Here is a 19,582-nt window from a genome sequence, read left to right on the forward strand (position 1 = left end):
CTTCTTCATTTTGCAAGGCTGAAAGCTTATATACTCCTATTCAAATGAACGACAGGGCCCAAAGTCCTAGCCAGAGGGAAATTGCTGTAAGCTAGATTTGAAAGCAATTTTTTTAAAGAATAAAACATCAGAGGAACAAACTAATACTCTATTTGGTCACCTAAGCCATTTATTTATTTATTTTTTTAAAAAAGGTGGGGAGAGGTGTAGGTGAATAGCTTGCAGAGGTGGTGACACAAGGGAGAACTGGTCTTGTTTTACAAAAAAAATATCATTAATTTGCTGTGTGATTATGTAGGTGTTAAAAACAATGAAGCCCTGATGCCACAAAACACTGGAACCATGACAAAAGATCGGAATCTCAATTTGACTTTAAGCTATAGGTTTTTGTTTGTGTTCTATTAAGAAAAACTTGAGAAACTCAAGTAAAGCACATTCTTTAAAGCATTGCATATTTCCCTATTTGTAGCTTGTGCTTTCTAAGCTGGCAGTCTGAATTTTCAGTGGGCCAGAGAAAAATGACAGCTGAGGGATCCCAATTCACAGCACAAACATTCAGTCCTACAGCTCCTCCCAGCTAAGCTCACACCTGTATAGAAAAAAGGTCTGCCCTACAAGCAAAAGTTATTGATAGGAGCAGCACTGGAACAGGCACTGGTACGTAGCAGCCACATGATCAGTACTGGCAACAGCTACAAAAAAAGTGGAGTGTACCTACTCTACTAAAGGTACACTTTTCTTTCCAGGAAATAAGAGACAAAATGTGACAGTCTGCTCTTAAAATCAGATTTAACAACAGAAGAAAAAAAAAAAACACACACACACGTTCTCTTCTCCTAAATATGGACATACAGAAAGAAAATTTCATTTTTCTACCTTACTTTTTCCTTAGAAGAAAAAACTCTGAAGAAAAGTTAGTTTCATTTCCCCCTGAAGTCCTGTATCCAAGAAAAAAAAAAAAAAAGCAAAAAAAAAAAAAGCATCATCCATGAAAAAGAGCATGAAGAGACAGCACGCTGGAGAGCAGTCACACCAATGAGACCCATCACGTTTCCCTGGGAATCTGACCTCAGCTGCTGGACGGGCCTTCCCTCTGGCATCATTTAGCATTGGAGTGAAGGTTTCTTGGTGAAGCTCATTCAGGTAAAGAACACCCTCCGTGCATAACAACAGATTGATGTCAACTTCATTTTCCTACAAAAATTACCATACGCACACATATACACCTTCAGTGGGATAAATGGGAAGTGCATTCCTTCAGTAACATGGGGAAAATCTGGAAATCCTCTAGAAACTAATGAATTTGTACGTCAGACCAAGAGGAGATCATATGACAGTAACATAAGCTTTCATATGCATTGCTGCTTGTCCTGTTTTTATGTGAGGAAAAAAAAAGGCAAAATATACATCAAGACTTTTTTCCTGACATTTTTCTCAGTTTGAATGTTCAGCCTGGGCCTGGTTGATAGTGAAATAAAACATTTTTTATTCTTCTGTTCATATAGACGTATGGTTATTCTTTCACATGCCACTTGGAAATTCTTGGCTTTTTGTATAATTTCATACAATTATTTGAATAATTCTTTACCTGTGCTTTGAACAGAGTTCTGATAAAACCTTAAAGAGAAGTTCGGCATGTCTTTTGGCAGTGTAAGCTATTTTTTCTTATACTTTTTTTTTTTTTTTTGAAGACCAGAGAAGGAGTCAAGTTTTATTTTTAAGCACACTTTTATTACCTTTTTTCCAAAAGCAAGCAGAAAAATCCTCAAACAGATCACATACTATACCGCTATATTACACCATAAACTTCTTAATCTCTTATGTAAATACACATTCTTAAGTAATCTGTCTTTGGAAAAGAATGCTATTTCAAGCATTCTGATGATGGATAAATCTTATCAATGTAATGCTCTAAGGGAAAAGAAAATCAATTTTCAGAGTTGTATATCAAAATAAGCAAACAGATTAAGTCTACTCAAGTTATTTTAAACAAAAAAGAAACCTCAAATGTTACAATAACTTAAGATAGTGTACTATACCAAACACGTAATATGGCTAAAACTGATAATTTTTGATGGACATTAGTTATCACAATTGTATTCAAAGCAGGACTAAAAAACATCTTTTAAAAGTTTCAAACATGCAATTTAAAATATTCATTTCTTCTTGGCAGCTAGTTTGTCTTCAAAGCTGACCGGGATTATGCCACTGCATTCTTCTGTCTTTGACACGGGATGTTTTATAAAAGCACGTCTAATTACATCAATATCACGTCCTAAATGATCCATCATGGTTGATACAATCGAAGGTGGGGCCTCTAAGTCTACCAAAAAATACCTGTAATGAGAAACACACACACACAATAAAACAAAATACCTGTACTGCAACTGTAATTCAAGTAGCTGTTCTGTGGGACTTCTTAAATGAAAAGTTCTATTTTTTCCTTAAATATTTCTACCAGAATTGTTTTAAATCAAAGTTCGGTATTATTTTGATTTCAAACACAAAGAGTTCAGTTCAAGCAGCTTCAGTCTGAACTCTTCTTTGTTGCACAGCACTTCTTACACAAGGACATTAAAGAGACCTTACTCGTCTTGTACCTACTCCATTCATCTACACATCTCGATTTGAACAGTTGAGGGAAAAACTTGATCTCCTTTGAATTCATGGCATTGTTTCTTTGGGGAACAAATGTCAGTGTGAAGCACCTCAAGCTTACATGTATATGGACACAGTTCTTTAAAGTTCTGTTTCGGAGCTGAATGTACATTAAAAAAAAAAGTAAAATAAACCCAAAGAGATGGATTTATGCCAAATTAGGCACCTCTCCAATGTGAGCATGGCTTAAATTTTCGATCTGAGGGCAGGAGCTGAAGACGCATGTAGGAAATGCCAGCTTGCACTTGACAAGCTTACTGTCTTGCTGATCTTGGCAGGACTGAAAAGGTCTTCCTTCCACACATACACGGCACGTACAAAATGCACCGCACCAGGTAAGCCCTTCATGTCCACCACACGACTACCTTTGACATCTACAAAGAATAAAATAACTACCCCTACACAAAGAAAGGAGAACGCTGCTCCCCATTAATATCTTAGGTCACCAAGATCACTTCTGCAATAAATTGCTTTGAAGAACTGCACCTTCTTCGTGAGCTCCATTTTAATTTCGCAAGAGGCTTTTAGAACTCCAGTAGGCTCAGACACGTGAAGAGGCCAACTGCATTTCATGAGTAATGCAACTTCAGGTCTGGGACACAGCTAGTATTGCACACCAACAATCTCAGGCACGCAAATTTCTTAAAATGAGATATACCTTGAATTCATTGCAACATTATGCCTACCACTCCTCCAAGTTATGGGTGACCTGGTGCCAGGTACCATGCTGATACAGAAGCCGTGTCATTGGCCATCCCTCCTCCCTTGAAATTCTGTGAATAAACTACCATTGTCAGTAGAGCCATAATTAAAAAACTTTATAGTAAGTCAGTCTGTGTTTGGCATGGCACTAACTATACTACCGTAAAAAGACACCACAACTGCCTCAGAAATCTCATGAAAGGGATCAAACCATCCACCTTGTTTCGAAGACTAACAGTAATCTGAAGGCCAGGTGTGCAGGACAGAACTCACCATTCAGATATTTCATTCTAATTTTTATGCATCCTCCTGTTAACACTCTCCTTTCCTTCTAGTCCACACAAACATACCTCCCCACGAAGCATCAGTATAATTTCAAAGCGGCATCTTCTAAATGAAGTCATACCACACATTTGCCAAGGACCATATTCCTAAATCACTTAAACCCAAGCAGGATCTAGCATCACAGTTTCATTTAAGAGCTGTATACCTGGTGGGACTTTGTCCTGTTGGAGGTACAGATTCTTACAAAGGCAACTTTATCAGAGCACTGGGACAGGCTTCCCAGGGAGGTTGTGGAGTCTCCTTCTCTGGAGATATTCAAGGCCCATCAGGATACCTACCTGGGCAGCCTGCTCCAGGGAACCTGCTTTGGCAGGGGGGTTGGACCCAATGATCTCTCAAGGTCCCTTCCAACCCAATTCTGTGATTCTGTAACTGTAGGACGAACATCACACTGCACAGTCCCCCTTGGTAAAGGCAATCTTTGAGGATTAAGTCCCCAAGACAAGAAGCTGAAGAGGAAATAGAGGAGGTGGGGTCACCAACAACAGACAGATTTGTGTTTTTTACACTGCTTATCCCACATGGGGTTCTTTTTCACCCACCTAAATGTGTTGCCCAAGTAACACCAAGATATACTACACACAGAGGAGACCCACCAGGTCAGGAATGATTTAAGCACCGTGTGCTGGATTGCTGCACAGGGTGGAATCCACACATGGAAAACGCTGCAAAGAAGCTTCCCTTCAGCCAGACGTCCTAATCCCAAACCTCTTATGGATGCGTGTATATTAATAGCCACAATTCAGGTCTGAAGTCTTTCTTAGAAAAAGCAGATTGAAGCAACAATTTCTCATGTGTGAAGGGCCTGACGGCAAGAAATCTCCCTGCAGCCTGCCTGGAAGGAACCAGTCCTCCAGAAGAGGTGCCCAGCTGGCACGGGCTGTGGCCGAGCATCACAGAAGCCGAGGGAGCAGTGCCAGTTCACGTCAGCTAAGGTGCTGCTCCTCTGACAGCAGCAGGAGGGCTGCTATGAGCTGCAGAAAAAGCTCACCTTAGCAAGGATTTGGAGGAAATATGGTGGGCTTGGTCCCCCTTGCAGATCCTCACACACGGAGCTTAATTTATTTGGAAAGCTGAACTGCCTGTTATTTTCTGGAGACCAGTAAACAGGAGATATCACCTGGTTAACAGTTCAGGGAGAGAAACGAGCTTTAATCTTGGAAAATTCAATAAAACTGTGGCATAGCAACTTCTGAAGGATGCACACCCCTTGAAAAGGGAAAGTCGCATCTTCTGTTAAAGCCATTAAAAGCCACTGGTAAATTTAACAGATGCCACTTCAATCCCCTCCTTTGGAAGAACCCTTACAAATTCTTAATCAGTTGCAGCTAATAAACGGGACGACGGGGGGAGAAATTCGAGCTGATGATACACCACTACTCACCTGCCCCCTTCCCCAAGCAGTTGGTTCACAAGAGCATTCGTTCGGATTGCAACCTGTGCTCTCTGCCATCCCTTTTTATTCCCAGTTCTCCAGAATTTCATTTCATTTCTGCTTTCAAGTCATATGCTGCTTTTCATTGTGTTCCTAAAACGGCAATATTTTTTTCCCCTCCCTCTCAAAAGGCTGCTTTGCAACTTTGTGCTTTCTCTCACATTAGCAAAGGGTGGAAATTTCCACTGACGCACTGTTGATAACTGAAGGAGAAGTGGGGGAAGGGAGGATGAGCTGTTGCAGCATATCTTTATATGACTCCTCGCAGAATAGGTATTTTATCTGAGGGTACAAAACTGCAGTCACTGGCGACAATGCCATTTCTTGAAACAACACCCATTCCTCAGCGTAACAAGCAATGATTGCCTCCCTGTGCCAAAAGAGAAGGAAGGAAAAGAGGGCCAGCATAAAAAAAAAATATTATTCTTTCATTAAAGAAAGAGCAGAAACTGCCTGCTGCAAGCAAAACAACCAAATGCAATTGATAATGCAATTCCTGAGGAGATCTGGAGCACCTTTCCTCCAAATACATGCATTTAAATTAGCTGCCATCAGGCTGTGGGCTTTTTTTTTTAAGCCCGCTGTCCATAAAGCATGCAGTAACCTTAATTTCAGCTGGCCATCTCTGACCCGACACACCACGCTGCCGCCACTGTTTGCGTAGTAAACAAAAGCAAATCCCAGCCAGACTCAAAGATGGGGAAAAATACAGGAATGCAGGAGGGAAACTACCTCATTCCTGCAAGCAAAAATGCAGAAGCGTTCAGGCTGTCCAGGAGTCAGCCGAGTCATCAGGGGAGAAATGCAGGAAAATTCCACTGATTCACTATGAGACCACAGTTATTTTTGTCATCACGCTCCACTGTAAATAGAAGGATGATTTAAATACAGGAGAGCAGCCTAACCACTGAAATGTACTGAAACAATGTGTTAATTGAAAAAAAAAAAAAAAAAAAAAAGAGGAAAATCATAGGATTTCAGGAAAAGAAGGACATGCTTTTGCATATGAAAAAAATGCCATGTTTCATGTATCCTTTTTAATACATCCAAGCCAGAAATCATTTGAATTTGAGTCCTAAAGTCCTATGGATGCTTGTATATTTTGCTTTCACATGGACAGTCTGTGACTTCAAAGAACCCTGAAAGGCATGTGGATCAAAACTCACTTTTAAATCCTCCTGGATTATGACTGTGAGGCTATGTTCAATGTACCTGAGGAACAGAGGGAAAAAGCACACTTACAGGGGACTTGGAAGAGGCTGTGTGGTGCCATTGTTGTACCCAGAAAACGTCTGTATGCTTAAAGATGATAAGCTCTAATAATAAACTCAATTAGCTATCTTTCCTTTAAATTTCTCCTTTACGCAGCAACACGAAGTCTAAGTAAGCTTCCCCAGTAGGAGAGTGGAAGATACAAAGGCAAGAAAATGTACAACTAAAGCATCCCAGAAGGAAACAAGAAACCGTTTAGAGGAAAGCAAGCTGCAGTACTGTCATGGAAGTAGCTGGACAGTCGTTTTCTCCATAGTAATCCTCTGTTAATGAAATTGCTCTGCTACCAGAATGCCCACTTCATCTTTGGAACCACTGCGTTGCTCTTGAAGAGCAGTAGTTTGCTTTTCTCCTTGGCTCTCGTGGTCACTGTTCTTCCTTAGCAGGGCAGGTGGGTGAGTTTATGCTCAGAAGGACCATCGTTTTGTAGCTGGAAGGACTAAGGCACGTGTTACTACTTCTAACTAAAACACTCCTATGGAATAGATGAAAGTCCTCTGACAATCACAAGGACAGCAACGGAGACATTCCAGATCAAAACCAAAAGCCAGTGCTTTAGTAACTAGATTGTGCCACAGCAATGACACAAATAATCCACAATGAACTAATACTGGGGGAAAAAAAATACTGTTTTTTTTTTAAAAAAAAGAACTGTGCACATTCTTCAGAAATTTCATTTGCCAAATTCTATACCCAGACGCCTGTTATTAAGCTAATTAAATAACAGAAAGACATTTTGCAGTGTTGCAGAAAAATTCTGTTTCACTGCAAAAGAGAAACAAGCCTGACCTACTCGGAGTGTTTGAAAAGTCACGCTCACTGGGCAGCATTTGAAATGTCTGCAAATTTGTTATGAGCACAGCTGCAGTTACACAGCAAGTATTAATTCAGAGCTTAAAAAAAAAAAAAAAAAAAAGTGACTGCTTCCCACCTGACCAAGACCACTATTTAGTGCAGCCATCACATTTAATCACCATGCTTGCATAAAGATGCTACAGAATTTACCGCACCAGAAATTGATGCTGGCACCTCAGCATCACAAACTACTGTACTGTGCCATTCCTGCTAAAAAGCTTCAAAACTGCAAATCGCACCCTCAGTGATAAGGTGAGGGAAAAAAAAAAAAAAAAAAAAAAAAAAACTCAACATTTCAGGGCTCTGGTACTCAAGGTAGATGCACATTTATACATGAGTGTGGACAAAAGCATTTGAAGAAAAAGTAATGGTTCAACTCATCAATGGAGAAAGCCCCATCTAGTGGAAGAAGACAATCAATTTAGTAGCAAATGTTACAAGCATGCCTCATACTCAAACATTCAAACTGTGTCTGTTCTCATCCCAGTACATCACAGATCCCGAACTCCTTTTTGCTGAAACACAATAAAATGTTCTAAAATCTGAACAAAAATCACACTTAGGTTGTGCACTAACCATAAATTTAGGCTGGCAGTGTTAAAGAAGAAAAGTTTGCATCCTCCTGCCTCTGTTTTTCTTTGCCCCTGTTTGGCCTTCAGGAGCCATGAAAATCAAGTGAGCCTACCTGAGGGAAGCTACACATGTTGGTGTATTATCTTCAGGATGAAGTCCTTCAACTACATGATAGCTTGTATTTTACTGGGGAAGAGATGGTGTGTTGAAAGTCGAGAACACTCCTGAGAATGACTCTGATGGGTAACTATTATTTTACTCGTAAAGCTGTATCCTGACAGCATGGGTGACTGGATGACAATTTAACTTCTCTTGTCCTCAAAGAATATTACTCTGCCACAAGCTGCTTGTTTAAAATCAATTTGTGCAAGTATAGTTCCAAAACTTAGATACTTTATGGAAAGAGTCAAAGTTTGAGCATGTGACGTAATTTACACAGATATGTTCAGATCTCCTAAAGAACATTATGCTCCATTACTGAAATACTAATCTTAATAACTACCTATTTCTTGTGTATTAGGCCACTGAGGCACAAAGAAATTAGGTAGACTCATGCTCCTTTCCTGAGCCTGTGCTTTGGCAATGACCATTAAGTCAGGTGCCATATAATAGAGGCAAAACACAAGGTGCTTCCACAGGAGGGGAAACTGCTTCAGACCCTAAACCACCAAGAGAAGCTGGGAGTGAGCTGTGGGAAGGCCAGGACAGCCTGTGGGAGGCATGCAGCCTTCCTCACCATTGCGGAGGGGATGCTGGTACTGAAGCCTGGTGAGCTGCTCCCAGTTCCTGGGGAGCAATCACAGCACTGCAGAGCCTAAAAACTTCATGCATCCTTAGGAAAGCATCTCATTTTTTGGGCCTTGCAGTTTTCCCACTGTCACACAAACATACCCACCTTGCAACTCAAATTGTAACTTTAATTTCCTGATGTCTGCTCTGGTCAGGTGCTGCAGGTACATACATTTATATATACACATTCCGTGCTACTTCACAGATCCCAGCAATCACTAGGATCCTTGCACACCTCCGACTGAAAATTCCCCATACACTTGTTAAGGTAAGCTCCCAAAATACAACTCAGCACGTACAGAAGTAAGACCTGAGCTTGCTATTTCAGAGAACTAGTGGGTTGATGAGATAACAGAGTGAACAGCAAAACAAAAAGATTAAGAGACAAGCAAGCAAATAACAAAAGAACATTGCTGTCTTCTCAAAAATCAAAGTTTAAAAGAGAAAAAGAAAACAAGGCAATGGAAATTGTTAGGAACAACCAAAATTATTCACAGTTTAGCTAGATAATTCACAAATAAAGAAAATGAAACAGTCAAAAGTGTAGGGAGATAGGTCTAAAAACGTTACCATGTTACAGGTAGATTAAGCAGGGAAAAGCACATGCATACACAGAACAAAGTGGAAGGAGAAGACCACGGTGCTGTGCTGATTTATGAAATGGTACTAAATCTGAGCACTGAGCAGGCTGATGCACAACAAAAACAAACTAAAAAAAAAAAAAAACACACTAACTCTTACAAAAAATCTCTAGTGGATACCAGGATATCAAATGGAAGGCAATAATCAAACCCCAATTACACTCGACCACTTCCTTCTTCCCAGAGTCCCTGTCCTATCCCCTTCCAGTTTAACACAAACCTGGTCTGCAAAAAGTTTGAGCCACTACCTTCCCAAAGGAGTGCCTGAATCATTTTTTAAGATCTGTTTTGCAGCCTCTGTTGTAGCAGCTCCCCTAAAGCAAAAATATCCGGCATACCAACCGCCTCCCCCAGACCAGCTCCTCGGTCCGATGCCTTGAAGGACAAAGTGCCACAAGCGTATGATTAAGGCACAGCCTGGCAAGGCCAAAGAAAACAGGTATGCCACAAAGTGCAAACCCACAGACTGTGCCACTGAGATCTATCATTTTACGAGCAGTTGCAATATCCTCCAGTTCAGCACTGACCAAATATGCAGCAATGGCTCGGCAATGTCATCCCCCAGCCCTGGTCTAGACCCTTTATTTGAAAGCAGCTTTGAGGGATTTGTTGCTTCTGTATCATTTTAAACAACAAACAAATTCAAAGTTTAACATTCCTTGAATTCATATCCTAATACACACCTTATTTAAATCAGTTCACTTTTGTTTATTCCAGAAATAAGCACCTCCTGATACGTGTGATACAGTATTAAAAAAATGTGCCAGTGTTAAAAGCAACTTCAGTACACCTCATTAAAAATGATAAACAAGTAGAAACAAGTAGTGGCTAGCAGAACAAATATTTGGCACAAATCTATTGCCCATTAGGAGATACTGCCAGGAATCCTTACTTACATTCCTCAGCTGTTTTTTTCCCAGAGATGTGACTGCCACGGGCAAGTCGCTCAGGCTCAGTGCCCCAAGTACACTTCCATACCTAACCCACGCTGGAACCAATGTGTCACATTTCATTCACCTATAAGGTGACTTTGTATTTGTTACAATTTTGTGATATGCTACAGAATGTACTTGAATCACGCTCTTAAATACTTTGAAGCCAAAACAACATTCTGCTACAGCAATTAGTACTGTGAGTTAGCAGCTACTTTGACTTCGGTTTAAAATATCAGTACACCAACAATTTAAAAGTTTTGTTCTTCAGATGTACCCTTACGGTTCTTGAAACATACTATTTTCATAATTATCTAAATTCAAAGCCTGTCAACATTAGGTCTCTAAAAAAGGAAGGTGTTTTCTGTCAAAAGAAAGATGCATTTAAGAGAAAGACCTAAATTTGTTTTAATACACTCTCAATGCACATGCATCACCTGCTCAGTGAATACCATTTCCAGAGAAGAAACAAGTCAATTATACATGTGATCCAAGGTCTGCAAAGCTGCTGGTGGAGTAAAACTGTTCATTCCAGTGACAGCTGTGGGCCACAATCCCCTATGGCAGCCTTTGAAAAATCTCAGCTTTACAGAGAATGAGAATTTTGCTGCCAATCGATCTGCAAAGCGTCCTGGATACTCGTAAATTTGTAATGTGCCTGTAACGCTGTATAGCTGAGACAGATGATGCTGAAAGCACTGCAGAACTCAGAAGAAAATAATGTGTATTGAGGATAAAAAGTACCTGCTCGTGGACCTACAACTACGCATTTTCTAGGTTAATTCCTTCCTATTTACTAAAGACACTACAAAAAACCTGGTGGAGCCCAGTGGCAGGTTTGCTGTGTGTACTGCACCTCTTTCTCTGTCAGTCACTCAGTGTTATGATACACTGCGTGTAAAGGCTTGAACTGCAGATAGAATTAACTAAATGAAAAGATGCATAGCAAAAGGCTGGGAGAGGGATGATACTACACATGCCACAGAGCACGTCTCAGCAGAGCTGTGAGCAGCTGGCAGTGCCAGGCTGATGGCCCTTGAGTCAAGGTGAGGGGAACAGCTGAGATAACCCTGGGCATTTGTAAAGGAAGCAGGCTGTTTAGGAAAATCACTTTGTTTTCCCATGCAGCTGAGGGGACTCGGTGCCATTCTGAGTGACAGGAAGATGGTTCGAGTAGCGATCGCTAGGGCAAGAGCTGTCTCTAAGAGATGCACTCCATTAAGCTGTGACCTATGCTATGAATATTGCACTGCCCTAATTTTCACACAGGAAAACCAGCCAGGAGGTCAAAGGAAGTAATGGATTCAGCATGCATCCTAAGCCCACAAGCCTCTCCACGTTCTCAGAAAATAAACTAGCCAAAGCTCTGCTGAGAATCACCAAACTAAGAAAACAAACAAGTCCACCCCCCAAAAAATTAGAAGCTCTGAAGGGTTCACCACTCTCCCCATACACACAGCCTCATTTGCACTCTCACAGAAACCCTTTCAGTTATTTCAGAAAAAGCCCAGAATAAGGAAGAGGTGAGAGACTATACTGTTTAATACACCACCTCGGTACTGAAGGGGAGACAGGCAGAATTAAAAATTCATTATGAAGGAGAAAAGATGTTAGGATTTTTTAGCGAGTGCACTTACTGAACCATCTTGAAGAGCTTTTTTTTTTTCCCTTTCTTTTTAATGTTGTCCTGTTAAAAAAGAGATTACTTTTACAGATGTTGTAAAACAGAACTGACTGATTTTATGAGGTGGATAAAGAACTGACTTTTCACTCCCTATTCCTAGATTGTTTAATATTCTGAGCAAGTTACTCTCTGGACCTTATAAAATATCAGATCAGGAATCCACCATAGCTGTACACCAAACTGCAGCCTCTCTGGCATATCTACACAAATGCATTCTCCCACATTACCAGGTACCGAAACTGCCTGCTGCTTCCCATTGCAATATCTGGTTTCTCCTGAATTTGAACTCTCTGAACAACAACCTTATCCTTTCCTGTAGTACCTACTTTTAATCGCTTCCTTTTAGGAAGTCAAACAATTTAGAGCAGGGAACTGCCATATTCATATACAGAGGATCCAAATCCAGGGCAAGCAGAACGACTGCTAAATTAATTTAGAGACACTTGAACTGGGAGGTAGAGAAACAACAGTTATGGTGACATAAATCTGATGGCTTCGTGCCCATGTTTCAAAACATGATGGCAATTATTTGTCACTAAAACCACACCTCAAGCAGAAAACAAAATGTGTCTGCTCTCAGCTCTGCAGAGGGTTATTATAGTCTACTGATCCCCTCCTGCTTATTAAACAGGTAATCTGTTGTAATAAATGAGTTTAGCTAGCCTACATGTCTGAAAGATACCCTCAAGAAAAGGCTTGTATTCACCTCTACATAATTCTTGTGACATCTGGTTATGGTTTTCTCCTTTTCTCTTTTCCCTGCTGAAGAACCCAAGCCCTGACGGTGGAGTATTGCCACCCAAGCCAAGCGAAAACTGTGATCCAAAGCAGTGAAGTGTTTCAGAGGGCTCAGTGCTGTAGAAAAAAAGAAACCAGAAGCTAAAAGTCTCAACTTCAGCATCCCAAATCAGTGGAATACAGTCTCTCTGCCTTTGGTCTCCACCTGTAGTACCAGAGTTACACCAACTCCTTCTCCTGCTGATTCAGCCTGGAAATAATGTTGGATGGATGAGGTAATGAATCATTCTGTCTTGAGGCAAGGCTTTGATTAGCTCCCACATGCAGACAACAAGACTTCACCCTAAAATGCAAAACTATCGGGATTAAGCCATGTTTCGAAGGCAATCACAGACACCAAGGAGCAGGAGCAGAAGACAACCATGGCCACATCGCTGTTGCTTTTGGGTAAGCAACAGGCACAACGTGGAGATTCCCTCCCCTCCGCTTACTGTCTGTCTGCTCGAGCTGCCAGCTACCACTTTGCAGGAGAAGGAAGGGGTCTTCGGCAAAGGGAGCGAAGCTGTGAGGCACCCTCAGGAGACAACCTACCAAGGGCTTCCTAAAAGGCGCTCCCCAGAGCCACCTCATGCCGGCAGGAACCAGAAGGCCTGAACAGGAAGGCAGCAGGTCCACTTATGCCCAGTTGTGCTACGGGGACGAGGAGAAGCGGTCGGCTAATTGTTATTTTGATTACGGCAGGCAGCCCCGGTGCAGCACGGGTTGCTTAGCAACATTTCTCAGCCCTCGCGGAGAGCCAGCATCCATTTCCATTTCGGAGGCAGCCTCAAGGAGCAACAAAACGCCAGCGCGGGCAGTCAGGGGAGAAGGCCGCAGCTCCTCTGCTCTGCCTCGCAGGAGAAGGCTGACATCCCATGTCCCAGTTTTCCTCCGTGGGGACAAACGGAGATGTTTCTCCTCAAAACAAGCCAGTTGTGCTTACGTGGTCATCTCTAGCTAAAGCTGTACCAAAATCACGAGTGAGCCTTACGGGATGTGTATGGTAATCAACATTTAGCTCAGATGCATTAGAGAAAAAGGATCAATCTTGCCAATTAGCAACCAGCAGATTAAGTGAGACTTTTATCAGTAAACAGCCTGCCTGCCTTGGAAAACAGTTACGTAAAAACGGCCTAACAAAATAACATTGTGTACATTGGGGAAAAGCAGTCCCGAGGCCTGAGCTCAGGCCACTCACAAGACACAAGGAGCACATGAACAAGGAGCAGCCAGCACACAAAACAAAGCAGCACGAAACACTTGAAGTGGAGCACGATCTGCTTTGCTGAGGCGACACACGTTGCACATCTGCTCCCCAAAAGCACGAGGAAGACCAAACAACGACAGCGGCTTGTGGACTTTTTAAGTGAGCACTGAAAGGGTTTTAAGGAAAAACACATCGTGCATACCCTCCTCTTCTGTGGCGCTGCTTGTGCTTGGAGATTTTGTACGGCAGAGCCCTTTCTCCCAGGTTTTCGAGGTTCCTCACAACGGCTCCATTCTCCATGAGAGCCTCAACAGTGCGCTTCAGCACAGCTGCGGTCTCAGGCTTGAAAAGAAAAAAAAAGAGAAAGCAGGAAATGTACACAAATCTGGTTATTCTGATTATGTGATTACAATCAACGCATGCACTTGCATGGCTAAGTGCTGGAAGGGAGCGTGTAGTAACCTGAGATGGCAAAATGGAAGCACTTGCTCCCAAGGAAAACATCTATTTAATTTATTATGATTATTTTTTAAACAACAAACAGCTGCAAACAGCCAATTCCTCTGTGACTTACAGCAACAGCAAAGTTTCCACTGATCTCAGAGGCAGGCCCCAACAACAAACAGGAAAAAGGACATAGTTAACGGCTTTAACTCACCTGGTATCACCTTGGCTGACCCTTGCACAGGTATGAGTAAATACACTTGGCAAAGAGCAACTTAAGGTCCCTGAGCATTGATGCTAATTAATATCGTTCACCACAGCATTAAAAGTGAAGAGTTTGGGGGGAACACCAATCTGTGGCTTGCTAAGGGGACAATAATCAGCACCACCTTCATTTGGCATTGTCATTGCTACTGCACATGCTTTATAGGCATTTGGACCCTTGGTTAAGTCACTGCACCTCTCCTTGCTTTTGCACAGCTGACATATGAGCCTTTTTAAGAGTTAAAGAACTGACACGCAGTAATTAGACTAACACGCAGAGATTTCACTCCTCAGAAAAACAAGTTTGAGGGACAGGCAGCCAAAAAGCAGTAGGTAAAGCAGATGAAATATTTTCTTGCTTATTGCATAACAGAGCTCTAAAGCGCCGAATCGTTTCTGTAATAACACTCAATAATATCTATGAAAAATATTAATAAAGTATAAATTAGACTGTTTTGAAAACAACTACAAACTTGGTATACACTCTCAGTGACAAGAAGCATTTTAAGAAACAGATATCCTACAAAGAAAGTAAAATAAATGGATATCCTACTAAACAAAAACTGCACAGCTTCCTTCTCTGCTCCCTGCAACATTTCACATCAACATATACTCCCAAGTCTACTGTTTGGGAAGATGGTAATCACTGTAAATGAAAAAGTAATGAAAGAGATGATTTTCTGAGTAGTTTGTATTTTGTGAAATCACATCACCATAATAATTTCACTGTCTTTTCTCAGCCAGCAGAAAACTTGTGTAATCTTTCAATCATTTCATGAATATGACGACTGAAAGTTAGTCTCCCAAGTCTAAAGGAGAGATGTACACCTAACAGTTGTTTAATGCCCCAGTCCCTTAATGGAAATTCATAAGAAAGGTGGTACTAGAACCTCACTATATGCAGGCATGTAGAATTTCTTTCCTTTTGCTGAAAATGCAAGGTGATATGAAAGAGCCTCCAGATGCAGAGCAAAGATGTTCGGCATATTACATGCTGCAACGTTGACTGCTCTTTGAAAGACCCGACGCACAGATGGTCTGAAACGATTCCTTGCCTCCATGAGTTAATTGCCGTGTGGCAGTCAAGAGTCTGCACCTAACTGCTCCTATCAATCAGAAATTTTATTTCCCCCTCACCAGCTAGATGAACTGTTTGGGAAATTTATTTTCAACACAAAGAGCCTAAACAGTTATGAGGTCAGCAAAAACGCCTGGGATTTTTTTCCCCAATATATATTTAGGTTGTGTTGTAAAACCATCACAGGGACCAGAGGTTCACATTTGAACTACGTCGCCAAAGTTTGAAGCATTAAACCTATTGTTTCTCACAACAGAGAAATACTAAAGTATCTCTTGTCACAGCATGAAAAAATACGATGAAGGCATTATTAAGAGAGTTTTGGATTACACTATATTACTTTAAATCACTCTTTAGCTCAAAAACAGGAATAACATTATTTTTCAATTGACTTCACGTGGTTGCCTCCATCAGTACTTATTACATTTCCAAGTAAGCGTCTCTCATGCTTCGGACCTCCTTCCCCAAATGGAGAACTCTCTTGTTTTCCCTACAATTCTTTTTGCCCTCTTGCCACAAAGCAAGCTGTTCCCACAAATGTTACAGGTGTCTGAATTTGACTTCAGCTCCTCCTTCAAGCTTATCTGGAACAAAACGAGGGTGTTCAAAACTTACCGAGGAGAGACTGACAGATGAATAGGTAGACCACAACTATAGAGGCCTCACTTTGCTAGAAAAATAGATCAAAAAATTCTGTGAAGTTATGTAGGCATTTACACATTGATGCTGCTGACCAACAGCTGATGGTGACCACATTAATACTTTCTCTTCCTCCTTTAAATCTCCCTCATCTCTCAAACCCTGCTGCTTACTACAACACTACATTCAAATACCAAAGTATCCCACCAAAACAAGCATTATCCTCCAAGACTGGATTCTTAGTCTTCTCTATGTGCTTATATTTTGCATCTTTTCCATCCTCTGTACATCTGACAACTACCACCAAGCAGCCACACACACAGACCTCTCTCTCTCTGCAAGCCCTAGAAGGACAAGCAAATACTATCAGAGAAGAATTGGGAAGCAACAGCTGCAGGATGTTACTACCTCATTACTTCGAATTACTTTGAACTCAAGAACTAGGAAGGAAGGGTCACTGTGACACCTGTTGGCTGACAGGACTGAAAGTGAGGAACAGAATTCTAAAAGGTTTTGGTTTTGTTTTTTTTTTATTTTTAATTTAATATACTAAATTCCACAAAAGGAACATTCTTAAAAATAAGATCAGAATATTGCTAATGAGGTACAGAGCCTGCCAGAGACACAGCTTTCAAGGTCTGTTCTATCCCTCCCTGTGTTACCGTGGCATATTAGCAACCAAAAGCTGCAGAAGCTTACCCAACTAACATTCTCTCTGAAGGTATTTATTTGAAACAGAAGAGAGTAACAAGGGCCAGTAACATGGTATTTTTTGAATGCTGGATATCTTCCTTAATATTTTCCTTATTTTAAGAGTCCTTAGTAGTAGAAGACCATGTTTAAGTCATGCCCTCTGGAAAGCCAAGTAGATCAAGCAGCATTTTCACAATACCTTCAACAACGACCATAAACCAAAAATCTCTTACTTTCCACCACACCCATCTTTTGTTGTACCACAGCAGAAAGTGTTTGTTACGATTTCTGCTATTACAGAAACATCAATGACAGCTAGAGAAAGGTAAGAGCTTTGCTTTACTTGACCCCATTCTCCACAAATGCTGTAAGAAAGGGGTAAGAGTAGAGCTGAGGCTCCTCTCAAGGCTTTCCCCAAGAAGAACTGTTTTTCCAAGTTCCTTATATGCCTCTTTTGGCTCACCTTACAGGACACAAAGGTGTGAGAAGCTGGTGCAAACTCTGGATATGTTTTTATGCTGCTTCTATCAATACACACCTCAGCACTCTTGCTTGTAACAGCTTCATGCTCTAAGAACCATACTAGAAACCTGTTTTCAAGAAAGAAGGGAAAAAACAAGAACTGCTGCCTTTGTGAAACAAGCACCGATGCAAATATTACTTCCTAGAAGGTTCTGACTTCAAAACGAGAATCTGACACTGACCATTAGGGTTTTACTTACCTATATTACAATGAAAAAAGCAGTTTTAGGAGAGAAAGGGCAACTTATCTAATAGCTTTAGTATTTTGTGCATTACAGCACACCTGTAGAGCTTCCAGCACTAGGCTGGGAAACATACACTTGGAAAGCAACAGGATCTGCCATTCAACTCTTCTCCTGCTGTGCATGCTCCGGTTGCAGAAGCCTTCGTGGTGCTCAGGCAATTATCACAGGAGAAATCTGTCAGGTCAATGAATAAAAATACCGTTAAGTTTACTGTTGCCGCTTGTCTCCCACTCAAACAAAAAATGCTGATCCATAAAAAGAGCTCTGGTCGAAAGCGACCGTAATTGATTGAGACCTTTATACAAGCAGCTGTACGTCCAGCTGTGGACTTGTTTGACATACCCTGCTATAACAACCGTGCATATTTGAGTTAAACGGTGCTGGATAAGCTTATTGTTCTGCATCCCTCCTACCCTCAAATGACACATAAGCTTTTCGTCTCTTTTATACATGCCAACAGATCAGCACATTCCCTGAGTGGCAGCATGTCCAACATGATGTGCAGTTTCCAAACACAATGAAGCCTAAGACAAAGTCCTATATATTTAAAAACAAAACAAAACAAAAAGAACAAGAAAAGAAAGCCACAGATTTCTACATTCAGGATTGTAAAATATTACGCTTTTTTGCAACCTCCCCATTTGTGGAAGTACTTTGAAAACATAAACTGTTGGTTTTGAAAGCTTGTCACTGTAATCCCTCTCATTCCTCCTCTCCAAAAAAGATCATGGTTTATCATAGCTTGCCTAAAGCCATCAACCAAACTATATATAGGCTAGCCTTTGCTAACCATAATATCCACAGACACAGGTTCCTTGGTTTGCCTCAGAGCCAGACCAGCTGAGGACATAGGAAATGGTATTGCCTGGCTCCCAACCCAGGAGCCACAACATTTTTTTCCTGAACAGCCAGCAGCAATTCCAGTACCACAGATATGGGGAAACAAGGAGGGGAAAGAAAAAAAAAAAAAAAAGGAAAAAAAAGGCAGGGGAAAATGGCAGTCAGTGCCAGAATACCCATGTTGGAGAGCAGGAAGTGCTAGAAAGAGTGTGTAAACCTTGGTATGTAATTCTAGCTCTTGTTCACCCTCCTGGGTGCATAATCAAGCCCTTTCGAATGGGTTCACCCTTAGTGAACTTGATGAACTTCATTAGTGAACTCAGTTCCCCATCGTTTGGTCATGAGTGAGTTACCTTATTCTCAGGGGTACAGATCTACTGAGCCTACCAAAGCTGTGGAAGGAAGACAGGGGAACTCACCGCAGACTTTCCAAGTGCATTTACTTGGAAAACTGCCCCTGGAAAACATAACTGAAGGACAATTATCCATGGATCAACCTTCCTCACCCCTCTGCCCTGCACTTTTTAAACTCAGAGCGGCCCAGAGGAAACGTGTCAACTAGCAAGTCAAGCCTGTAGCTGGCTGACCAAGCAAAAACAGCAGAGGCACGTTACAAAAGACACTTTCTGCGTAGGGCTGGCTGTCTCCAGAGATGAGGAATGCTGTGGCCACACTTAGCAGGGTGAACCTGGTGCTGCTGCTGCCAATGCCACAAGATCAGCGGGCGCCTTTCCACAAATAATCCAGCTAAGTTTACTTGAAATGCTGCTGCTCCCGCGGGCCCAGAGGCTATGCACAGCCCCATATATCACAGAAACCACAACCGCATACCATGCCCTAGGCATTTCCCCATACCTACAGCTTGTCCCTTTCTCCTCACCAGTCTTTCTTCTGTCCAGTCATAGGGGGCAGGCTGTAAGATCAAGTGCCTGATGGTAAATCCCCATAGCACAAGATGGCATCACACCGTACAAATGGGCCAACCCG

General features: G+C 41.6%; 1 protein-coding gene across 1 annotated transcript in view; it reads right to left on the reverse strand.

Annotated features, from left to right (window-relative positions):
- Positions 1-1,567: 1,567 nt before the first annotated feature.
- The window catches only part of MRPS6 (mitochondrial ribosomal protein S6), a 46,866-nt gene continuing 28,851 nt past the window's right edge, over positions 1,568-19,582 (reverse strand). The window contains exons 2-3 of the mRNA XM_084288075.1: positions 14,073-14,212; positions 1,568-2,337 (exon numbers count right to left, since the gene is read on the reverse strand). Of these exons, the coding sequence (XP_084144201.1) occupies positions 2,157-2,337; positions 14,073-14,212 (321 nt within the window). The 3' untranslated portion in view covers positions 1,568-2,156. The remainder of the gene's footprint in view (positions 2,338-14,072; positions 14,213-19,582) is intronic.

Source organism: Netta rufina, assembly GCF_964035555.1.
Source record: "Netta rufina genome assembly, chromosome: 1".
NCBI classification, from domain to species: Eukaryota; Metazoa; Chordata; class Aves; order Anseriformes; family Anatidae; genus Netta; species Netta rufina.